Source organism: Trachinotus anak, unplaced genomic scaffold (assembly GCF_046630095.1).
Source record: "Trachinotus anak isolate AG129_WGS33_773 ecotype Australia unplaced genomic scaffold, CSIRO_AGI_Tana_v1 ptg000011l, whole genome shotgun sequence".
Lineage (NCBI taxonomy): Eukaryota > Metazoa > Chordata > Actinopteri > Carangiformes > Carangidae > Trachinotus > Trachinotus anak.
This window is the reverse complement of record NW_027273862.1, coordinates 24,102,662-24,119,301: the sequence shown is the minus strand read 5'-3', so window position 1 is coordinate 24,119,301 and position 16,640 is coordinate 24,102,662. Positions and strand designations below refer to the sequence as shown.

General features: G+C 39.5%; 2 protein-coding genes across 4 annotated transcripts in view; one reads left to right on the top strand and one right to left on the bottom strand.

Moving 5' to 3' along the window:
* coro2ba (coronin, actin binding protein, 2Ba) overlaps window positions 1–4,519 on the top strand; it is a 47,281-nt gene extending 42,762 nt beyond the window's left edge. For all 3 annotated transcript variants that reach the window (XM_071489177.1, XM_071489176.1, XM_071489178.1), the window contains one exon: window positions 346–4,519. In XM_071489177.1, the coding sequence (XP_071345278.1) occupies window positions 346–480 (135 nt within the window). In that variant the 3' untranslated portion in view covers window positions 481–4,519. The remainder of the gene's footprint in view (window positions 1–345) is intronic.
* On the bottom strand, window positions 2,702–9,834 carry LOC139627955 (acidic leucine-rich nuclear phosphoprotein 32 family member A). The gene is made up of 7 exons (XM_071489180.1): window positions 9,666–9,834; window positions 5,928–6,077; window positions 5,723–5,845; window positions 5,435–5,633; window positions 5,183–5,298; window positions 5,029–5,083; window positions 2,702–3,966 (listed from the first exon to the last, which is right to left on the bottom strand). The coding sequence occupies exons 1-7, from the start codon at window positions 9,717–9,719 to the stop codon at window positions 3,899–3,901; spliced, it is 765 nt and encodes a 254-aa protein (XP_071345281.1). The 5' UTR covers window positions 9,720–9,834; the 3' UTR covers window positions 2,702–3,898.
* Window positions 9,835–16,640: the final 6,806 nt, after the last annotated feature.

The window sequence follows — 16,640 nt, the reverse complement described above, 5'->3', positions numbered from 1 at the left end:
ACTAACAAAACTAACAGCCTAATTAAGTTTAATCTCACCATTTAGCTGTTCTGTAGCTTTGGATCCCAAATATGTTGTTAGATATGCAGTGTGTCCAGCATATATGATGTTATGTAATATATTTGTGTGATATGATGCTGCTCGAGGTGAGATTGTTCTGACTGCAAACCTGCCATGACTCCCTACAGTGAAAACAAAATGTTTTCTCCCTCAATTTACATTATGCAAATTTCCTTTAGCTTTTCATTTTTAGCTCCTTTATTTTTCTAGCTTTTCAAGCTTGTGTGAAAGTATGTTTGTTACATGCATGTTCTCGCATGTGTTTTTCTTTTCCCCCATATGAAGCTCCTGCGGATGTTCTTCCGGCAGCAGGATGAGCTCCGGCGGCTTAAGGAGGAGCTGACCACCAAGGATGTGCGAATACGCCAACTGGAGCTGGAGCTCAACAACCTGAAGAACGTTAGCCCCAACAACGTTTGACCTCTCAGCCTCCTGGACTGGCAAAGCTGCTTCCTTTGCCCCCCCCCCCCCCCCCCCCCCCCAAGTTCTGACCTCCAACAAGCTTCTGAGCCCTCCCACACCGCTTTTTTTTTATATGTCGCATTATGTCATAAATTGATTTCTGCCGCCCTGCATAGTGCACACAATAATATGATACCTGTTGGATAATGTCTTAGCTGGTAAAGTTACTGGAAAATTGTAATAATGAAAAATATGATAAGTAATGGATGCGAGGCGGTGTTCATGGATCGCCATCTTAACATGAAATCAACGATGGGGAAAGTTTGAGATCCAGTCAGTTTTAGTATTATCTGTTTTTACAAACGAATACTCTTGATCTAGCATAGTCTCAAGTGTTATGACCAGTTATTGCATTTTTTTGGCCAGACCGCCAGGGTGTTTGTCTCACTATGCCTTTTTGTCGGGACATAACTGGAGGATATAAAGACTTTCATTGGCTCCTATTTTTCTTCTCCAAGGCCTTAGACCCTGCTGCAGACACGGTTTGCAGCGAGCTGCAACATCATCTCAAAATGGCTGACGTGAAGTAGTTTTGCACCAGAAGAGCGTTTGGAGACGTGGATCATGTTTTTCACAGAGCTGCTTCTCCCATTACTTCTTTTCTCTGCTACAAATGTCGGCTGTAAATTTACTTCTCCACACTGACACATAGCTAACCACATCTTTTCACAGGGAGCGGAGAGTTCATTCACTTTGAGTATTTTTTATTTAAATAGTGGGAAAGCAGCTGGGGAGACATGGATCCTGAGGTGGTGGACTCGCAGAACTACTCCAAAGTAGTTTCAAGGGAAGCTTTGCAGGCTGTTATTGGTTTTTCGGGCTAATTTTGAGGATGGGCGATAATGTATATTTGCTTCTATTTATTTGTCACGTTTTACCTTTTTAGCTAATAACATTTCCATTTGTTAATCCCATTGTTTTGGATGACGTGGCTGTGCAAGTAATGATTGTGACGCTTGATAGATTTTGCTGAATGTTTCTGGTTGAAATTGTGCAAGACTTCAGCTGTACCTTCAACGGTATTAGTTTGACTCCAACAGCATAACTTGAGATAAGGTATGAAAATATACTCTTGCCTACTCCTAACAGTACAGAAAACTGTAATAATAACCATCCTTTTACATTTAATCTAAGTATATTACTATTACTGAGACGTATTTACCGTAGATGTGTAATTTCAAGGTCATTTGCCTCTCCTTCTCCACTTGTACCATCAAACTGCTTTTTTTTTCCTACAGTCTGAAATTGAAGAGAAGTGGGTACTGGATTAGCATTTGATTGGCTCTATTCTGCCAGCCAGGGTCAAGCAGTTAACAAAAAGATTCTGCTAAAAATGCCGTGTGTCTTTTTAATCCGAGCCCAACCACATTCAGCCTGGTGTTATCACTGATTCTGCTCTTCATGGACTGAGAAAAGGGAAAAGGTTGAAAACACAGTGTGCGTGTCAAGGATGGAATTTGTATCCCGAGTGAGTGAAAAGTAAGTGAAGGACTGAAGGTCACAAGTCTTCCCTGATCACATCACAGCAGGTGCATAAAGGGTCCAAAGCTGTATAGCTTCAGTTAAAGCAATCGAAAAAAAAAAAAAAAAACACGAGACCTTTAAATGTAGACTTGAACCATTGAGGCGTTAAAGGAAAATGTATGTTTCTTCCAGAAAAAAATTAACGACTACAATGAAAGTAGAGAGTGAGACAAGGATCAACCAGTGACTGATGAGGGACAGAGACAGACAGGTGAAGTCGCAGCTGGAGTTGTGCCACCAGGGCCTCCGTGTAGTTGTGCTGAGGACTGAAATCAACCACTTGACTGATCACTTTTGAGAAGGTAGGACAACAAGGTCTAGAAGGCTTTTACAATGACTGAAATTCACTTTGTGTAATTGCTGGATGGTGTTTTGGATTTGACAAACGAGTGTTACCACAGCACTACCTCCAAATTTGTTTGGCACTGAACCAGATGAACTTTTTGGAAAAACAAGTAAACCCCAGTTTATGTTTGTTCAGTTTGGTGTTTGTCTACATTTAATGTGGAGCTTACAGTATCATCTCAGTCTGCTGAAAAATACCCTGGATAATAAAAAAACAACAACATAAGACCGTCATCAATACCTGATGACTTATAACTGAAATTCTGTTTACACATAACTGTGTTATACAAGGACAACAGACTTCAAAACGTATATAAAAGGGATTTATTGAAGTGAATGGGAGGGAAAAAAGAAACAGAATTTGGCTGATGACAGTGGATTTAACAGAGTGAAAAATCACTGAGGTAGGCCAATTTGACCATTGCGTATGCTAGTGAAAACAAAGTTCAAATAACTGACCTCTTTCCAGAGTTTACACTTTGAAACGATACATTTTCAATGCACATAAGTTGCAGCTGTAACCTCCATGTATATCAATGATCTCTACACTACCACCACAAATTCAAACATTGCCACCTGTGTGTCACAGAAAGGAACATGGAAAAAGCAATAATGAGCTCTGATGTTGAACATTTCTCTTTATGGAAAGATTATGCATACAAAGTTATCTTCAAATCCAAGAAATTTCACACTGCGTATTTTAGATAAAGCAGCATACATATTTAATATCTTATTACAGTTCATAGTTTCACCTCAGTTGTCTGTTCAATGTCTGCCGTCATCAAAGAGAATACAAAAAAATAGATTTGGTCATTATTTACAAGAACACGTAATTTCCGAACTATCAAAGCTGAGGGTTGAAGGAGGAGGAGCAGCTTTGACAAGGGCAGACATTTTTTGCTATGATTTAAAAATATGCCCTGTGAGGGTCACACTGTGCATGTTCAGACACAAGTTTCACACCAGGACAGCAGAGGGTATTGGCATACTGGTGACACTACAAACACATAACTTACATTAAAACAAAAACAAAAATACAATGCAAAAATAAGTTTAAGACGAGGAGAGGACAGCCATACATGAAATCCAGTAGTTGACTTTAAAATGTATTAGACATGCACTCTTTTTTTGTTTCATTTAGTTTTTTTTTTTTTTTTTTTTTGAAGGGGGGGGTCTTAAAATACAGGAGTCTTCAGAAAGTGGTCTTACACAAACAGTGAGAAAACAAAAACATTTATTAAAAAGGTTTATCTTTGCTATTATTTGATAATACAAAACTGATGTCCACGAAGCAGTCAAAAGTGGACAGTAAAGACTGGAACACGGGAGCATCAAAGGTACATAAATTTAACTTATTTCTCCAGACAACCCCATCTACCTGACTGGCCAATAACAAAAACCACTCCTACTGCAATATGAAACTGGGGGAAAAAATACATGGGGTTGTTGGGAAGTGACTGGGAGATACAAGTTTAAAACAGTTCACAATTTAGCTTCATGAGGACTCTCAATCATCTTCATCCTCCTCCCCTTCTTCATCCAGTTCCCTTTTTCTCTTCTGACCTCGCTCCTCTTCTACAAAATAAATAGTCACATTTCAGGACACAGACACCAGAATCGAGACAATAAATGTTTCCCATCAAACCTCTCTTTCAGGTTTTTGCATCATGACAAGAGCAACATTTCACCACAAGCTTACGTCGCTATGAGATGGATAATAAAGATTTTCTGAATCGGCTCAGAGTCCCAACTCAATACTGTGCCCTAATTCTAAGCAGGTTAAGAGTATGTAGTGTGGTCACCCCAGAAAAATTACAAAATAAGTGATCGCAAAACAACAACAACAAAACTAAAAACAACTCTGCAACACTATTCTGCCACACTGCAAAGCACAAAGGAAATGGAGGAGCTTCCTGCAGCTGGAAAAAATTACATCCAGTGATGGATGATGGTCCATCATCCAGGAGCAGCTCCAGGAACATTTCAAGACAAAAAAAAAAAAACTTTTGAATTGCTTTCTCTTTGTGAAGTTGAACTGGCAGTGTCATTCTTTAGTGACAATTTGATTGCCTTTGCAGGGTGCACGTATTTGTATCATTTCCTGTTACTATAAAAAAATTTAAAGCTTTCCTGTTGTGTTTTTAACCACCAGTAGCACTATGAAGCAAATGTTTTCACAACTGGGTTCACATACATGCAGCAGGATGCAAATGCACATGTACAATTTTCATTCTTTCATGTTTTTTTTTTTTCAATTAGGAGGAGAAATCTTTCCCGATGAGAATTAAACATAACATGATGCAAAGTCCTGTTGCTGGTCTCATGCCATTCTGCTCAGCAGCTGCTGGTGGGAACATGCAAAGAAACGTGGCCACGTGCCAATAAAAGCAGTAAATTAGCTGAAAACTGAGATGTAAACAATGTAGAATTAGAAATATCTTTTGTTAAATAGGCTTTGTAAAGGAGGGAAATGCATTCAAAAGGCCTCAAGGATAAACGCAATGCATTCTGGGAACATTTCATGTAGAAAACAAACTCCACAGTGCACCTTTAAATGTGTTGATTTCTTTTATACTAACTGCAAAAAAACTATATACTATAAAGCATACACTTAATTCAGACACCATTTTTACTCACCCTCGTCATCCTCATCGTCAACCTCTCTGTCATTCAAATCTTCCTCCTCTTCCTCCTTTTTAAAAAAGACAAGGCAAAGGGAGTGTGGTTATTTCAGATTCAGCGTCTTTGACAATTAAAAGATTGCAAATCACATCAATCATTCTCATCCCACCTCTCCGCTGAGGTCCTCCTCTTCCTCTTCTTCGTTCTCCTCTTCATCTTCCTCTCCTTCTTCCTCCTCCTCATCTCCTGGTGCTGCATCTTCATCATACTCCTCCTCATCTACATCTGGGTGAAAGCAGTTGGTGGTTAATTGTTGTTCAAATGTTCAAAAGCCTAAAATTAGCAACTTCAAGAGATGCTAGAGAGACTGCAGCTATGCATGAGGCTATGGGAAGCACTTTGGCTGTAGCACCAAACTTACCATCTTCATCTTCCTCATCATCATCTAAGCCCTCTGCGTACACCTCAGCATCAGAATCTGGTGCCTCTTTGTCTTCTTTGTCGTACCCATCCAGATACGTGAGCTGGGGTAGTAGCTTGAATACATTGTCTCTGTATTCGTTCAGGTTTGTCACTTCACAGTTAAACAGATCTAGGCTTTTCAGTGTCCCCAATTCTTTCTGTCGAAAGAACAAAACAAAACAGCTGATAAATAATACGGTCAGCTGCTTGATAGATTTAGCTTTTTTTATTTTCAGGTCCTGCTCACCAATGGTTCTATTGTGCTGAGGTCTTTAATCTTGTTGCCACTGAGGTTGAGATGTGTGAGGTTGGGGCACTTCTCCGCCAAAACTTCCAACCCTCCTGAGATCCTGTTATCGCTGAGTTCAAGCTGTTGATCAATTCAACAATCAAAATATGCGACATCTTAAAGCTTAAAGTCATACACTTGTTTTGCGTAGAAAATCACCCACCTTTTTGAGTTTATTTAGCTTTGGCAAATGGGCAACTGTCGTCAGTCCAACATTGATTGTGCTTAGGAATTCCAGCTCCTCAAATTCATCTGTTAGACCCTCGATCTTGCCTTCATTCGAGCGACAGTTGTCTAGTACAAGTTCTTTGACCTGTAGAAGAAAGAGAAACATCTAATCGGCATTTGTAAAATCTGAGAATTCAAATGAAAAAATAGTTTTTTAAGATTTAAGATTTTTCATATTTTATTTTAAGTTTATGCTATTTTAAGGTTTAAAAAAGGGCACAAGTGTGGGTGAAATAAATGTACTGTAAAAATGTACTGTAGTATTTGCATACTAAACAGATTTTGTTGCAACGTTCGCGAAGCTACTGCTTCAGCTAAGCACGTTTACTTTTTAAAGAATGAAACCAAGCGGTTATTTTTTTTAATGCAGTAAAGCATCAAATCCTCACATTTGAGGAGCTTGAAACAGAAAATGTTGAAAATACTAAAATGATTGTTTGATTATCAAAATAGGTCCCGATTAATATTCAGTTGATCAACTAATCAATTAATCATTGAGGCTCATATGTATATATCATAACATTTAATTGCATGAGTTCTCTTATTTTTGATACATTAAGTAAATTTAGCTGATATTACTTCTGTATTTTTACTAAAGTAAAATTGTAAAAGCACAGCTTTGTAATTGTAAGGGAGTATTTTTTATTGTGCTATTTTCACTTAAGTAAAACAGGATCTATACTTCTCCCACCACTCTTATGGTTGTGCAAGATTGATTACACACCACTTCAAATAAAAACTATTAAATGGAACACAAGGTACTGTTGAAGAGGTGATAAGATGTTCAAAAATAGCTAAACAAAGTGGGTGTCATTTAATACAATTGTATGCAAAAGTTTAGGCAAATTCCATATTTTGTTGATTTATGGGGTGAAAATAAGTAAATTAAATCTTTACATCAAAACAAACCTTTCTTTAAAGGTTAATGCACTGTTACTTTTTATTTCACAATCTTAAGAAATATAAAAAAACTAAACAGTAAATGTGGCATGTGCAAAAGTTTGGGAATCTTACGAAGTCAGTAAACTTCTTCTCTTCTTCAGATATCACAGCTTGCAAACTAAGAGTCTTTCCATTCTTGATTCAGGAGTTTCCACCCACTCTTCCTGCAGGTCACTTCAAGTTCTGAGATATGTTTAGGCTGCCCCGCATGTTTCAGATCTACCTACAGATTTTCAGTGATCCTCGGGTCAGTGGCTGTTCCAAAGCTGGTGTCAGCTTGTGCTTCTTGAAGTAGTTCATGGCGGATTTTGAGATCTGCTTTGGATCGTTGTCTTGTTGAAGAAGTCAGCCTCTTTTCAGTTTCACTTTCTTGACTCACTGCAGGACTTTTGCATACACTACTTGCTGATATTTAGTGGAATACATGCTTCCCTCTATCTGTGCAGTGTCTCCTGTGCAACTGGCTGCAGCCACACAACAAGTATAGTATTTACACCATTGATAAACCGTCACTGACCACTGAGGATGCCCACACTTTTGCACAAGGCTGCCTTAACAACCAGGCAAGTGCACTCTGCTCTTATCTGTCTAACTAATTTGATAAACGGCTAATTTTTAAGAAATGTGCACCATTGAAGTAGAATTGCAACTATGACTGGTCCTCCATCCTCCTTTGATGTGGCCATGGTCTTGAATGGGGACCCTATGTCAAAATCTAGTTTTAAGACCTTAACTGTTTTAATTTATAGTGTGGTCATTTGTCGTTTAATCAAATTACTTTTCTGTGTCAAGTAATTATCACACAGAAAAACACAAGGACATATTTTTCTATCATAGAAGAACTGCAAGGCTGCAACCAATAATTATTTTCATGGTCAACACATGAGAGTTATTTTCTTAAATGATTAATTGTGCCATTTGTTTGGTCTAAAAGTTGAGTTAACTACAATAAAAAAAACAGGAAAGTAGCAAATATTTACATTTGATTAATTGGTACTAGTGATTTTTTAAATGATTAATCATTTGTCAAAATTGCCAGCATTCATTTTTGGCAATAAACTCATCGTTTCACCTTTTGAGCAGTTGGTTTCTGGGTGCCTGAACTGCAGTGTAGGCTAATGGTGTTATAGGGGCCCAGTAACTATTTTTGTTGTGGGGGGGGGGCCCCCATAGAGCCATGCTTCTGCACACGGCACAATTAGTTTTAATTGTTAAGTTCATGAAATGAATAACAGCCTAACAGTGCATTAACATTTGAAGAAAGGGTAAATTGCAAAATTTTCCTAAGGTTCCCAAACATTTGCATTCACTTATGTATAAATCTGCCAACTTCATATTTGAGGGTCGACTTGTGGCCAGGCGCATTGATATTTAAATATCGTGATATAAGACTATAAAAAAAAAAAAAAATACTGTACATCAATAATGTGCAGACTGCGCACATTTCAGCTCTCCAAGTATCGCGATGCGCTGGTTCTCCTCCCATTACGTAAATATCACATTTATCTACTTTTTTTCCAACAGAAATAGACACAGAGCGGCGGGTAGTCGGGGTTTATTCCCACTGGCTCCCCAGCTCAAGTGCGATAGGAGATGTGTGTCAGCGGCGCAGATGCACATTAGTCAAAACAAGTCGGAGCCAAACAGACCTACGAGTCGTGCACAGGGTCATTTGTGAGTAGGAGGGGCAGCTAAAGCCGATTAGATAGCTGCCAGGCAAACGTTTCATTGTTGCTTGTGCTAAACAGTTGCCGATCGGATTGGCGGCGTGTGTAGGCTTCTGTAAATGAGCAGGTACCATGAATCCTCCGCCTTCTGTGTCGAATGAACGGGATATTTCGGTGTTTCTCGGTTTGCCTTTGTTTCTCGGTAAGATGGCGGCTTGTCCTAGTTCTGGGAAAACTGGAGCAACAGCGCGGCTCGATAATTTAGTTGTCATTAAGTCAGGATCTCTCACGTCCCAGGCGACGGAGAGTCCAGGTGAAGCGACCGACCCGACGCCGTGAGGTCGGTAACGACGACGGCGGGTTTTGCGTCCCGACCGCCCGGTGGCTGGTGCCGGTCCCTGCTAACACCGCTTTCTTTCGGCCATCTGTGCGCACCGCGGCTCCGGTGGTCGGCTGCAGGCTCACCGGTGCGAGCCGTATTCACGCACTTCCTGCAGAAATACAGGACTTCAACCGGACAGTCTGAGCAGCTGTATGAATGGGACGCAGCTATAAGGCGACAAATCGAGGCTATGATCTTTATGCATCATTGATAATTTCTTGACTTTGAGCGTCCGCATCCTTAAGGCGCCAAGTGCACGGCTGAAATGTTTCTGTGGATGCATTTCCCCGCCTCAGCCTGCAGACAGCACACCGAGCAGCGACTAAATAAACAACATCGCGGGTTTTTAAGCGAAAAGGGGCGAGCTCGTAGATCAAAAGTTACAAATATGGCTTCTCATGCCGCTTGCCTTGTTTGTATAAAAAAAAAAAAAAGCTGTGCTGCATCTGAAACTGCAAACCGTGAGCTGAGAGCCGCACAAAAGTTCAAGCAGCGGAGCCGCAGCAGCGGAGCCGCAGCAGCTGCCCACCGTAAACACGACCGCGAAGCAACAATGTGACCCGACGTCTCCATCACCTTTTAACTTGGAGGAAACTTTGTATCCCCGCACCAAGACATCACACGAAAGATTCTCCATTAGCTGAGTGTGAAACACAGCCAGCGAGATGTGAGGCCAACTTACATCTGACGGAGTGCGGTTCCGCAACTCCAGGTGGATTCTTTTCTTCATGTCCATCCTCGATCGGCGCGCCGGTGATATGATACACACTTTTAATAATTACTGCAAATGCAACTACCACCTCCAGAACAGGCTGCTGTTGTTCATTCAAACTTGATCCGCTCGGTGGGCGGGAGCACGGCTCGGGATTGTCGTCACCGCCGACCAATCGGAGCAGCCAAATAAAGAGGGAACGGATTTACAGACACACAGGCCAATGAAGCCGCCCTTGTAAAACTGGGTGGGGTTTTGTTGTTGAAGTTTGGTTGTTTGCTAACTTAAGTTTACATGGATAATCTTATACTGAGGATACTATACAATGTTGTACACTGACTACATGCCGTGGGGAGAGGGATGCCACAGTGTGTCTGTGCGTCATTGTCACTATTAAAGCTCCACCTTCCTTGAAACCTTGTGGGTTTGTTTGATTTTTACCTGTCATTAAAAAAAAAAAAAAAAAAAAAAAACATGGACATGATCCATGTGTCCCCAAAATTCATTTGAGCAATCATAAATTAATTCCTTCGTTGGACATGTAAAAGAAAATGTAATCAAACAGAGGGGAAAATAACAACAACACTATGTAACACAGACAAGGTGTTAAAAACAAAAAAAAACAAAACGAAAAAAAACCACAATACACCAAGTACAGATTTACTCTTTTCTGTTTGTGTATTTGTTTGTTACAGGGAAAATAACTGTCATAGCATTTAATACTGTAGACTAGCACCAAAATCAATTACATTTATATAGTTATACAGTATAATAATGCAGGCAGACAACAATAAAACTACACTTTTGTGTGTAAAAGTCTTGATTTTTTTTTTTTTCTAAATCATCTATAAATGTTAGTATGGATTATTTATTTGAATAATAAACAGAGGACTTTTCAAGCTTTTATCTCATACACAATGAAACACTTCAGGCTTGCACAAATAAAACCCTGATGCAGGGATCACTCATCTGGGCCGTCAGACTTCCACTCATCAGGTAAACTCGACTGTTCCTCTCTCCAGCATTGGCGGGTAAAGAAAGCTCAGTCTGAGGCTGCAAAAGGTGTATCCACGAGGGGGGAGCAAAGCCACTAGTCTGGAGCCAGTGGCTGTCAGCAGGGTGTGTAAATTGCCATTTTCAGTTTAATTCTTATAAGTTTAAAAGAACACATAAGTAAAGGTTGATGGGGAGAGTCTCTAATCACATTCAAGCCATAATCCACTCTGTTATCCACAATAACTGGTCTAATGAAGTGTTGTCGAAATAGATTAAAACAAAATGTGAAGAGAAGATGATGAAATATATTAGCTTAAGTGGAACATTTGTCTGCCAAAGAGAAACACAAGCCAGTGATTATCAAGAGGGAGCACCGTCTGTGTGACCGTCTCACTCCTTGTCCATGTGACTCAATTAGGTTGATAAATAATGTGCATATTCATGATAGGGAGGTGTGCTTAACTGCCAATAACGGTACGAATGGTGTTTTTTCACCAGTCTGAACTGCACAACTATTTCTATTATTGATTCACCTGCTGATTATTTTCTCAAATGATTTAGTCCAAAAAAAAAAAAAAGTATAAAAACCTCCTCACAGTTTCCCAGAACCGAAGATAACATCTTCAAATTCTTTTTGACCAACCAACACTGCAAAGATGTTCAAGTTTACTCTTTTATTGGACAAAGAAAGGCAGCGTATCCTCTCATTTAAGAAGCTTTAGCCAGCAAGTGTTTGACATTTTTGCTTGAAAAATGACTGGAACAATTAATCAGTTATCAAAATAGCTGCTAATTCATTGCCTTATTGATTAATCGACTAATCACTGCAGCTCTACTACATGTTATCACTCTGTTCTGCTCCATTAGTGTCAAATAAACTGCATTATAAAAGCAGCACACATGCATCATGGATAATGAGGCACTAGCCATTTAACAGTTCAATGTATTATTAATTTAGTATAAATAATTGAAAGATAATGAATGCAACTGATGCAAAATAGCACTGAGACAACAAAATCTAGAGAATTAACTGAGAATTAAGCTTTCAAGACTAAATGCAGCAAAGTTAGCGAGTTCAAACCCTCACTGTTTAACTCCTAAAATCCAGTTTCCCCTTATTTTTCCCTTAAGTAGCTTTAACATCAGAAACATATTTCAGTTGTCTCACAGTGTCACACAATGAATTGTGTATAAATGTGATTGTTCCAGCTCTTCATTGAAGCTGTATGATCCCAAGCATCGTTCCATTAAAAGTCAGGTGCATCATTATTTCACATCTGTGGGAATTTGAAATATTTCTCTGTGAGGCTGAACAAAGTTTGGCGTGAGTTTGTACTGACTGACCCACCAGTGGATTTGTGCGGTTGAAGAGATTAAGGTGGGAACTACTACCACCAGAGGGCGACTCTGTCCTTCTCCATCACCAGATGTCACTGTGGGCCGTTTTTATCAATCAGCTAAAAGTAATAGTCCTTCACTTACACTCCCACTCACAAACTTATGAATAAAAACCATTTATTAAAAAAAAAAAAAGCTCCATAAGTTTCTCAACAACAATAATCATAATGCCAGTGTGACACTAAATTCTCTTTATTATCTGATGTCTCTGATGTACCTCGTCTACCTACAGCAGAATTTAATTTTCAACTGTTCAAACCCTATTTACATATTTATACATTATAAATATATCAGAATGATTTCACAGACACTTTTCAAGAACTTACAATAATATATGTTCTTGCACTATAACATACCACTGAATTAACTGTAAGGAATGTACGATAAGGCAGATACATGTCTGATTGATTCTTCTCTGAGTGAACATGTGATCATGTGAGCTGCTCTTAAGTGACTTTTACACTTTGCCATGAGTAGGAGGAAGCCACTTGATTAATGTGTCTTACTGGTTGAACTCAGCAAAGAATATTTTTACTCAAAGCTTTCCCAAGTGTGGATCATCTCAAGTTTGATGAGTACAGGCCCTGGACAACAGAATCTATTGAGCCCTCATGAGTAACTGTTCAAACAATTAGTGTTGTAAATATAAAATGTGTCACACAGAGCAGCTGCATGTGTTGTTTGACTCATGTTTGTTTCTGAAACCAACGATGGTGAATAATTTAGGACACAATTTTCAGAAGAACAATGAAAAGCAAAACCCTGGCGACTCATAAGGTTGCAGGGGACTTCATGATGGTTTTCTTATTGCCATCATGGTTGTTGATTCACGCTGACAGAGCTACATCTCCAGACTGCACTCACTGCACCAGTGTGGAGGCTTGTTTATCATGTAAAGTCCGGAGCTTTGTAAGTCCAGCTGCTGAACAACCTTGTTGGGAAACGTTTTAGTGCAGGTAAAGTTTTTAGTTTAGCATCAGCCTAATAAAATATACAGCACAGTAACTTTAACAACCAATAACAATCTATAATAAAAGCATTTGAGTAATCCAGCAAACATCTCACAATTCACAAATGTCACAGTTACAGAATGTGAAGTAATTTTATTTTATTTTATTCAATATACAGTATATATTTAGCACTATTTTATTTTTTCAATTTTTCAAAAGAAACAAAAATTCAGAAAGAAAAATAATACATGTGATTGACAACATCTTGCCAAATTCACCGTCATCCTCTGACAGGAAAAGACAGCTTTTCGGCAAAAAATGAGGAGCCACCAGCACATATATATATATATATATATATATACACACACACACACACACACACACACACACACACACACATATAAGTGTGTGTGTGTTATATCACACACACACACACATATAAGCATACTGTGTGATAATCTTATAAAAAATATGCTCTGTTGTGGATTAAACTACCAACAGTGGATGAGATAAAATAAAAAAAAATAAAATAAAATTCTAAAGAGCTTGATAAAAAGACTGTGAAGTGACAGTGAAGGTTTTCCACAACAAAAGTTGTTCTTTCTTATAAATGGTTTTTAACAGATGTGAACAGAAAGTGGTTCCAACTTCTGCAGACATCATATCATACAGTGACATAAGGTGGATACATGTGGACGTCTGAACCACCAACCTCTGTATGAAGAGAGAAATTATGTGTCGATAAGCTGCTGTGGAACAGTCAGTGGTGCTGCCAACCAGGTGTGATCGTGTACAGCCTGAAAAAAGAAAAGACAGACGTGATATGAGTTAGTGTTTTTCCTTGGCATGGGGCTTATGAGGACATAGCTTGATTTGTGGCTTGCATAATAAATTATCTGACAGACAACTCTTGAGATCAATTACTTGTTTTCACTTGGCACATAGCTGTGGGGTTTTCTGGCTAGAGTTTGTAGACTTCCCTGGATGACAAACAGGATTATTCATATAAATGTTGATTAATTTACCAGAATGACAAACACGTTGTGAGATATCTCATCATGCTGCCTGAAATCAACGATAACGTTAGGACACATGATCTGGCTGAAACTAAGTAACTCATCTTGAATACTGACACACTACAAAAGCCTCTTCAACATTATTACACCTGTACACACAACAGAAACCCACGAATACCTGACTGCTTTGTTTGTAGTATGAGCTGACTCACCACTCCCTCTGGTGTCCCATCATGTCAGAAATTGCATCTGTGAAATCATTTTTGAAAAGGTTTCATAAGCCTGAGGCTCTTTCTTGTCACAGGAGAATAAGTCTTGTTTAGATTGTTAGCGAAATATGTGGCTCGTCCAAATAACCCCACTTGTATTTAGCTCACAACCACACACTTTCTCACACACACACACACAAACACTTCACAAAAAGAAGTGTCTGCATATACAGTTATGTCTATATCTATAATTCTGTCTGAGTAAAATTCAGTGTTTTTTTATGCAGGACTCAGAATCTTGAGACTTTTGTTTTAGAAAATCCCACCGACACAAATCAAGGATCTTACATTCAAATTCAATCATCCACTGCTTTATCAAATCATGTGGCAATTTACTATGTCAGAAATTTATTTTTTGTGAATGCCCAAGTTTGATGTCCTATACTGTGTTGTTTAAATTCTGCAACACGTCTTCAGTATGGATGGTATCGGTAATATTTATTCTTAAGTGTTAGTTTAACAAACAACAGTGCAGACAGAGAAGCAAAGTAACAAATGAAATGTACACAGGACATCCAGCCAGGGAGAGATTAGAGAACTTAGGCTCAGGTTAAAACAACAAAATAAACTAGAAAGTATCATTTCTGAAGAAATTGCGGTGGGATTGGTGGTTTTTACAAAACCCGAAGCTAAACAAATGAATTGAATTAGTTTGAAGGAGCAGTTGAACTAGTGTGACGAGATGGAAAAAAGGGAAAATGGGTGAAGAATGCAACCTGTAGTGGAAGCAGTGCAAAAAAGTTCAGATGTAAGTCATATTGTGGAAGTGAGTTGAAGTACACAGAGAATCAGTGAGCTGCACGGCCTCAGTCATGGTCTACACTGTAAATCCCAATTCGCTCACCAGAAGTTCACTGGAAACAGCCTGCACACAAAAGGTCACGTTTTCACTCATAACTATGACATTAGATATACATAATACTAAATCAGAATTTCAATATTTACTTACCATGTAGTACAGAAATGGGACAGCTGGGAGAGGGGCACCTCAGAGGACAGCCTTAGCAGCTTCGAACGAATGCTGGCGATCAGCAGTCCGCACAGAATCCACAGGAACAGCTACATAGAGCAGTGAGCGGGGCAACAACTACTGAGAAGTTTATTGTCAGAGCACCAAGAGAGCACACCTAAGCCATGCTGGACTGCACAAACAGCCAGTCCACCACTTTAAGACCTGAACTATATCAGCTCACAGTGGTCCCCAGTGGAACCCACCTATATATTTGCAAGTATGACTGGTTTTTACTACACTTATCGACACCATCAACGACAGCAGCAGAGCACTTGGTCAGTGAGGGCTCATTCTTTGTGACTCTGGAGCATTACAGTCCCCGTTACACTCGCAGAATCAGAATCAGAATCAGAATCAGAATCAGTTTTATTGCCAAGTATGTTTTCACATACAAGGAATTTTTTCTGGTGATTGGTGTAATTGATCAGCAACAGTGGGGCTCACAGGTGTTTCAGACAGACAATTCACTGGCTCACCAGTAGAGGGCAACATATCCTCAGACAGGGCTGACACAAGCCTCTGGTTAGAGCACCACCACTGAACACATCAGGATGTTTCTGTGCCAAGTCATCAAGCTCAGACACAGAAATGGGAGCATCCAACACCAGCCAACACCATCGATTGGGAAGGAAGTAAAAACAGCTAGTGGGAAAACACCTGTGACTAGTTTTGACCGCACATGGACACGGTGAAGAGGCACAGGTACAAAACTCTTTCCAATCCTTCTATCAACAGCATTTAACATCACAGGCAGACTGTTTACTCAGAGGCAAGGCACCAGATCACTGCAGCTTGCTAAATGACCAGATACTAATCTTCCTCCCAGTGAGAGATACACAACCTTGGGCAATAAACAGTTTGAAGCAATCATTGGACTCTACTTGAACTGGAGACTAAGTGGAGATGGAGACACTGTTTTTATTAAAGCTACCCCTTTCTGCAGTTTTGAGACAGCTGCCTGCTGCTTGGGTTTTAACCACCCGTACTCAGCAACTAAATGACTAGGCTTGTGGCAATAGAAATAGTTTTTGGCCTTTGGATTTGATGGAGCATTGTCATGTGAAACCTAGTTAACGTGCAAGGCACTAGTCAGTTACTAGTTACTAATGGAGAGGAATCAGGAGCAGAGAAAGTTTCACACTTCTCGAAGCTGTTTTTCTGCATAAGAGCAAATTCATCTGCCAACACAGCAGCCGGCTGCAGGGTCGACACCTTTTGTTCATTCACATAAGTGACTATATGCTCGGGCACACAGTTCTTCAATTAACTGAGTCAAACCTTCAGACAGACCTTCACAGTGCCTC

What these genes read in the sequence shown, in the direction of transcription:
- LOC139627955 (XM_071489180.1), bottom strand. Translation starts at nt 9,719, where the DNA reads ATGGACATGAAGAAAAGAATCCACCTGGAGTTGCGGAACCGCACTCCG. An exon ending in AGCTAAATAAACTCAAAAAG is followed by an intron (nt 5,846 to 5,927) that starts GTGGGTGATTTT and finishes ATTGATCAACAG; the next exon opens with CTTGAACTCAGCGATAACAG. An exon ending in TGATGAGGAAGATGAAGATG is followed by an intron (nt 5,299 to 5,434) that starts GTAAGTTTGGTG and finishes GCTTTCACCCAG; the next exon opens with ATGTAGATGAGGAGGAGTAT.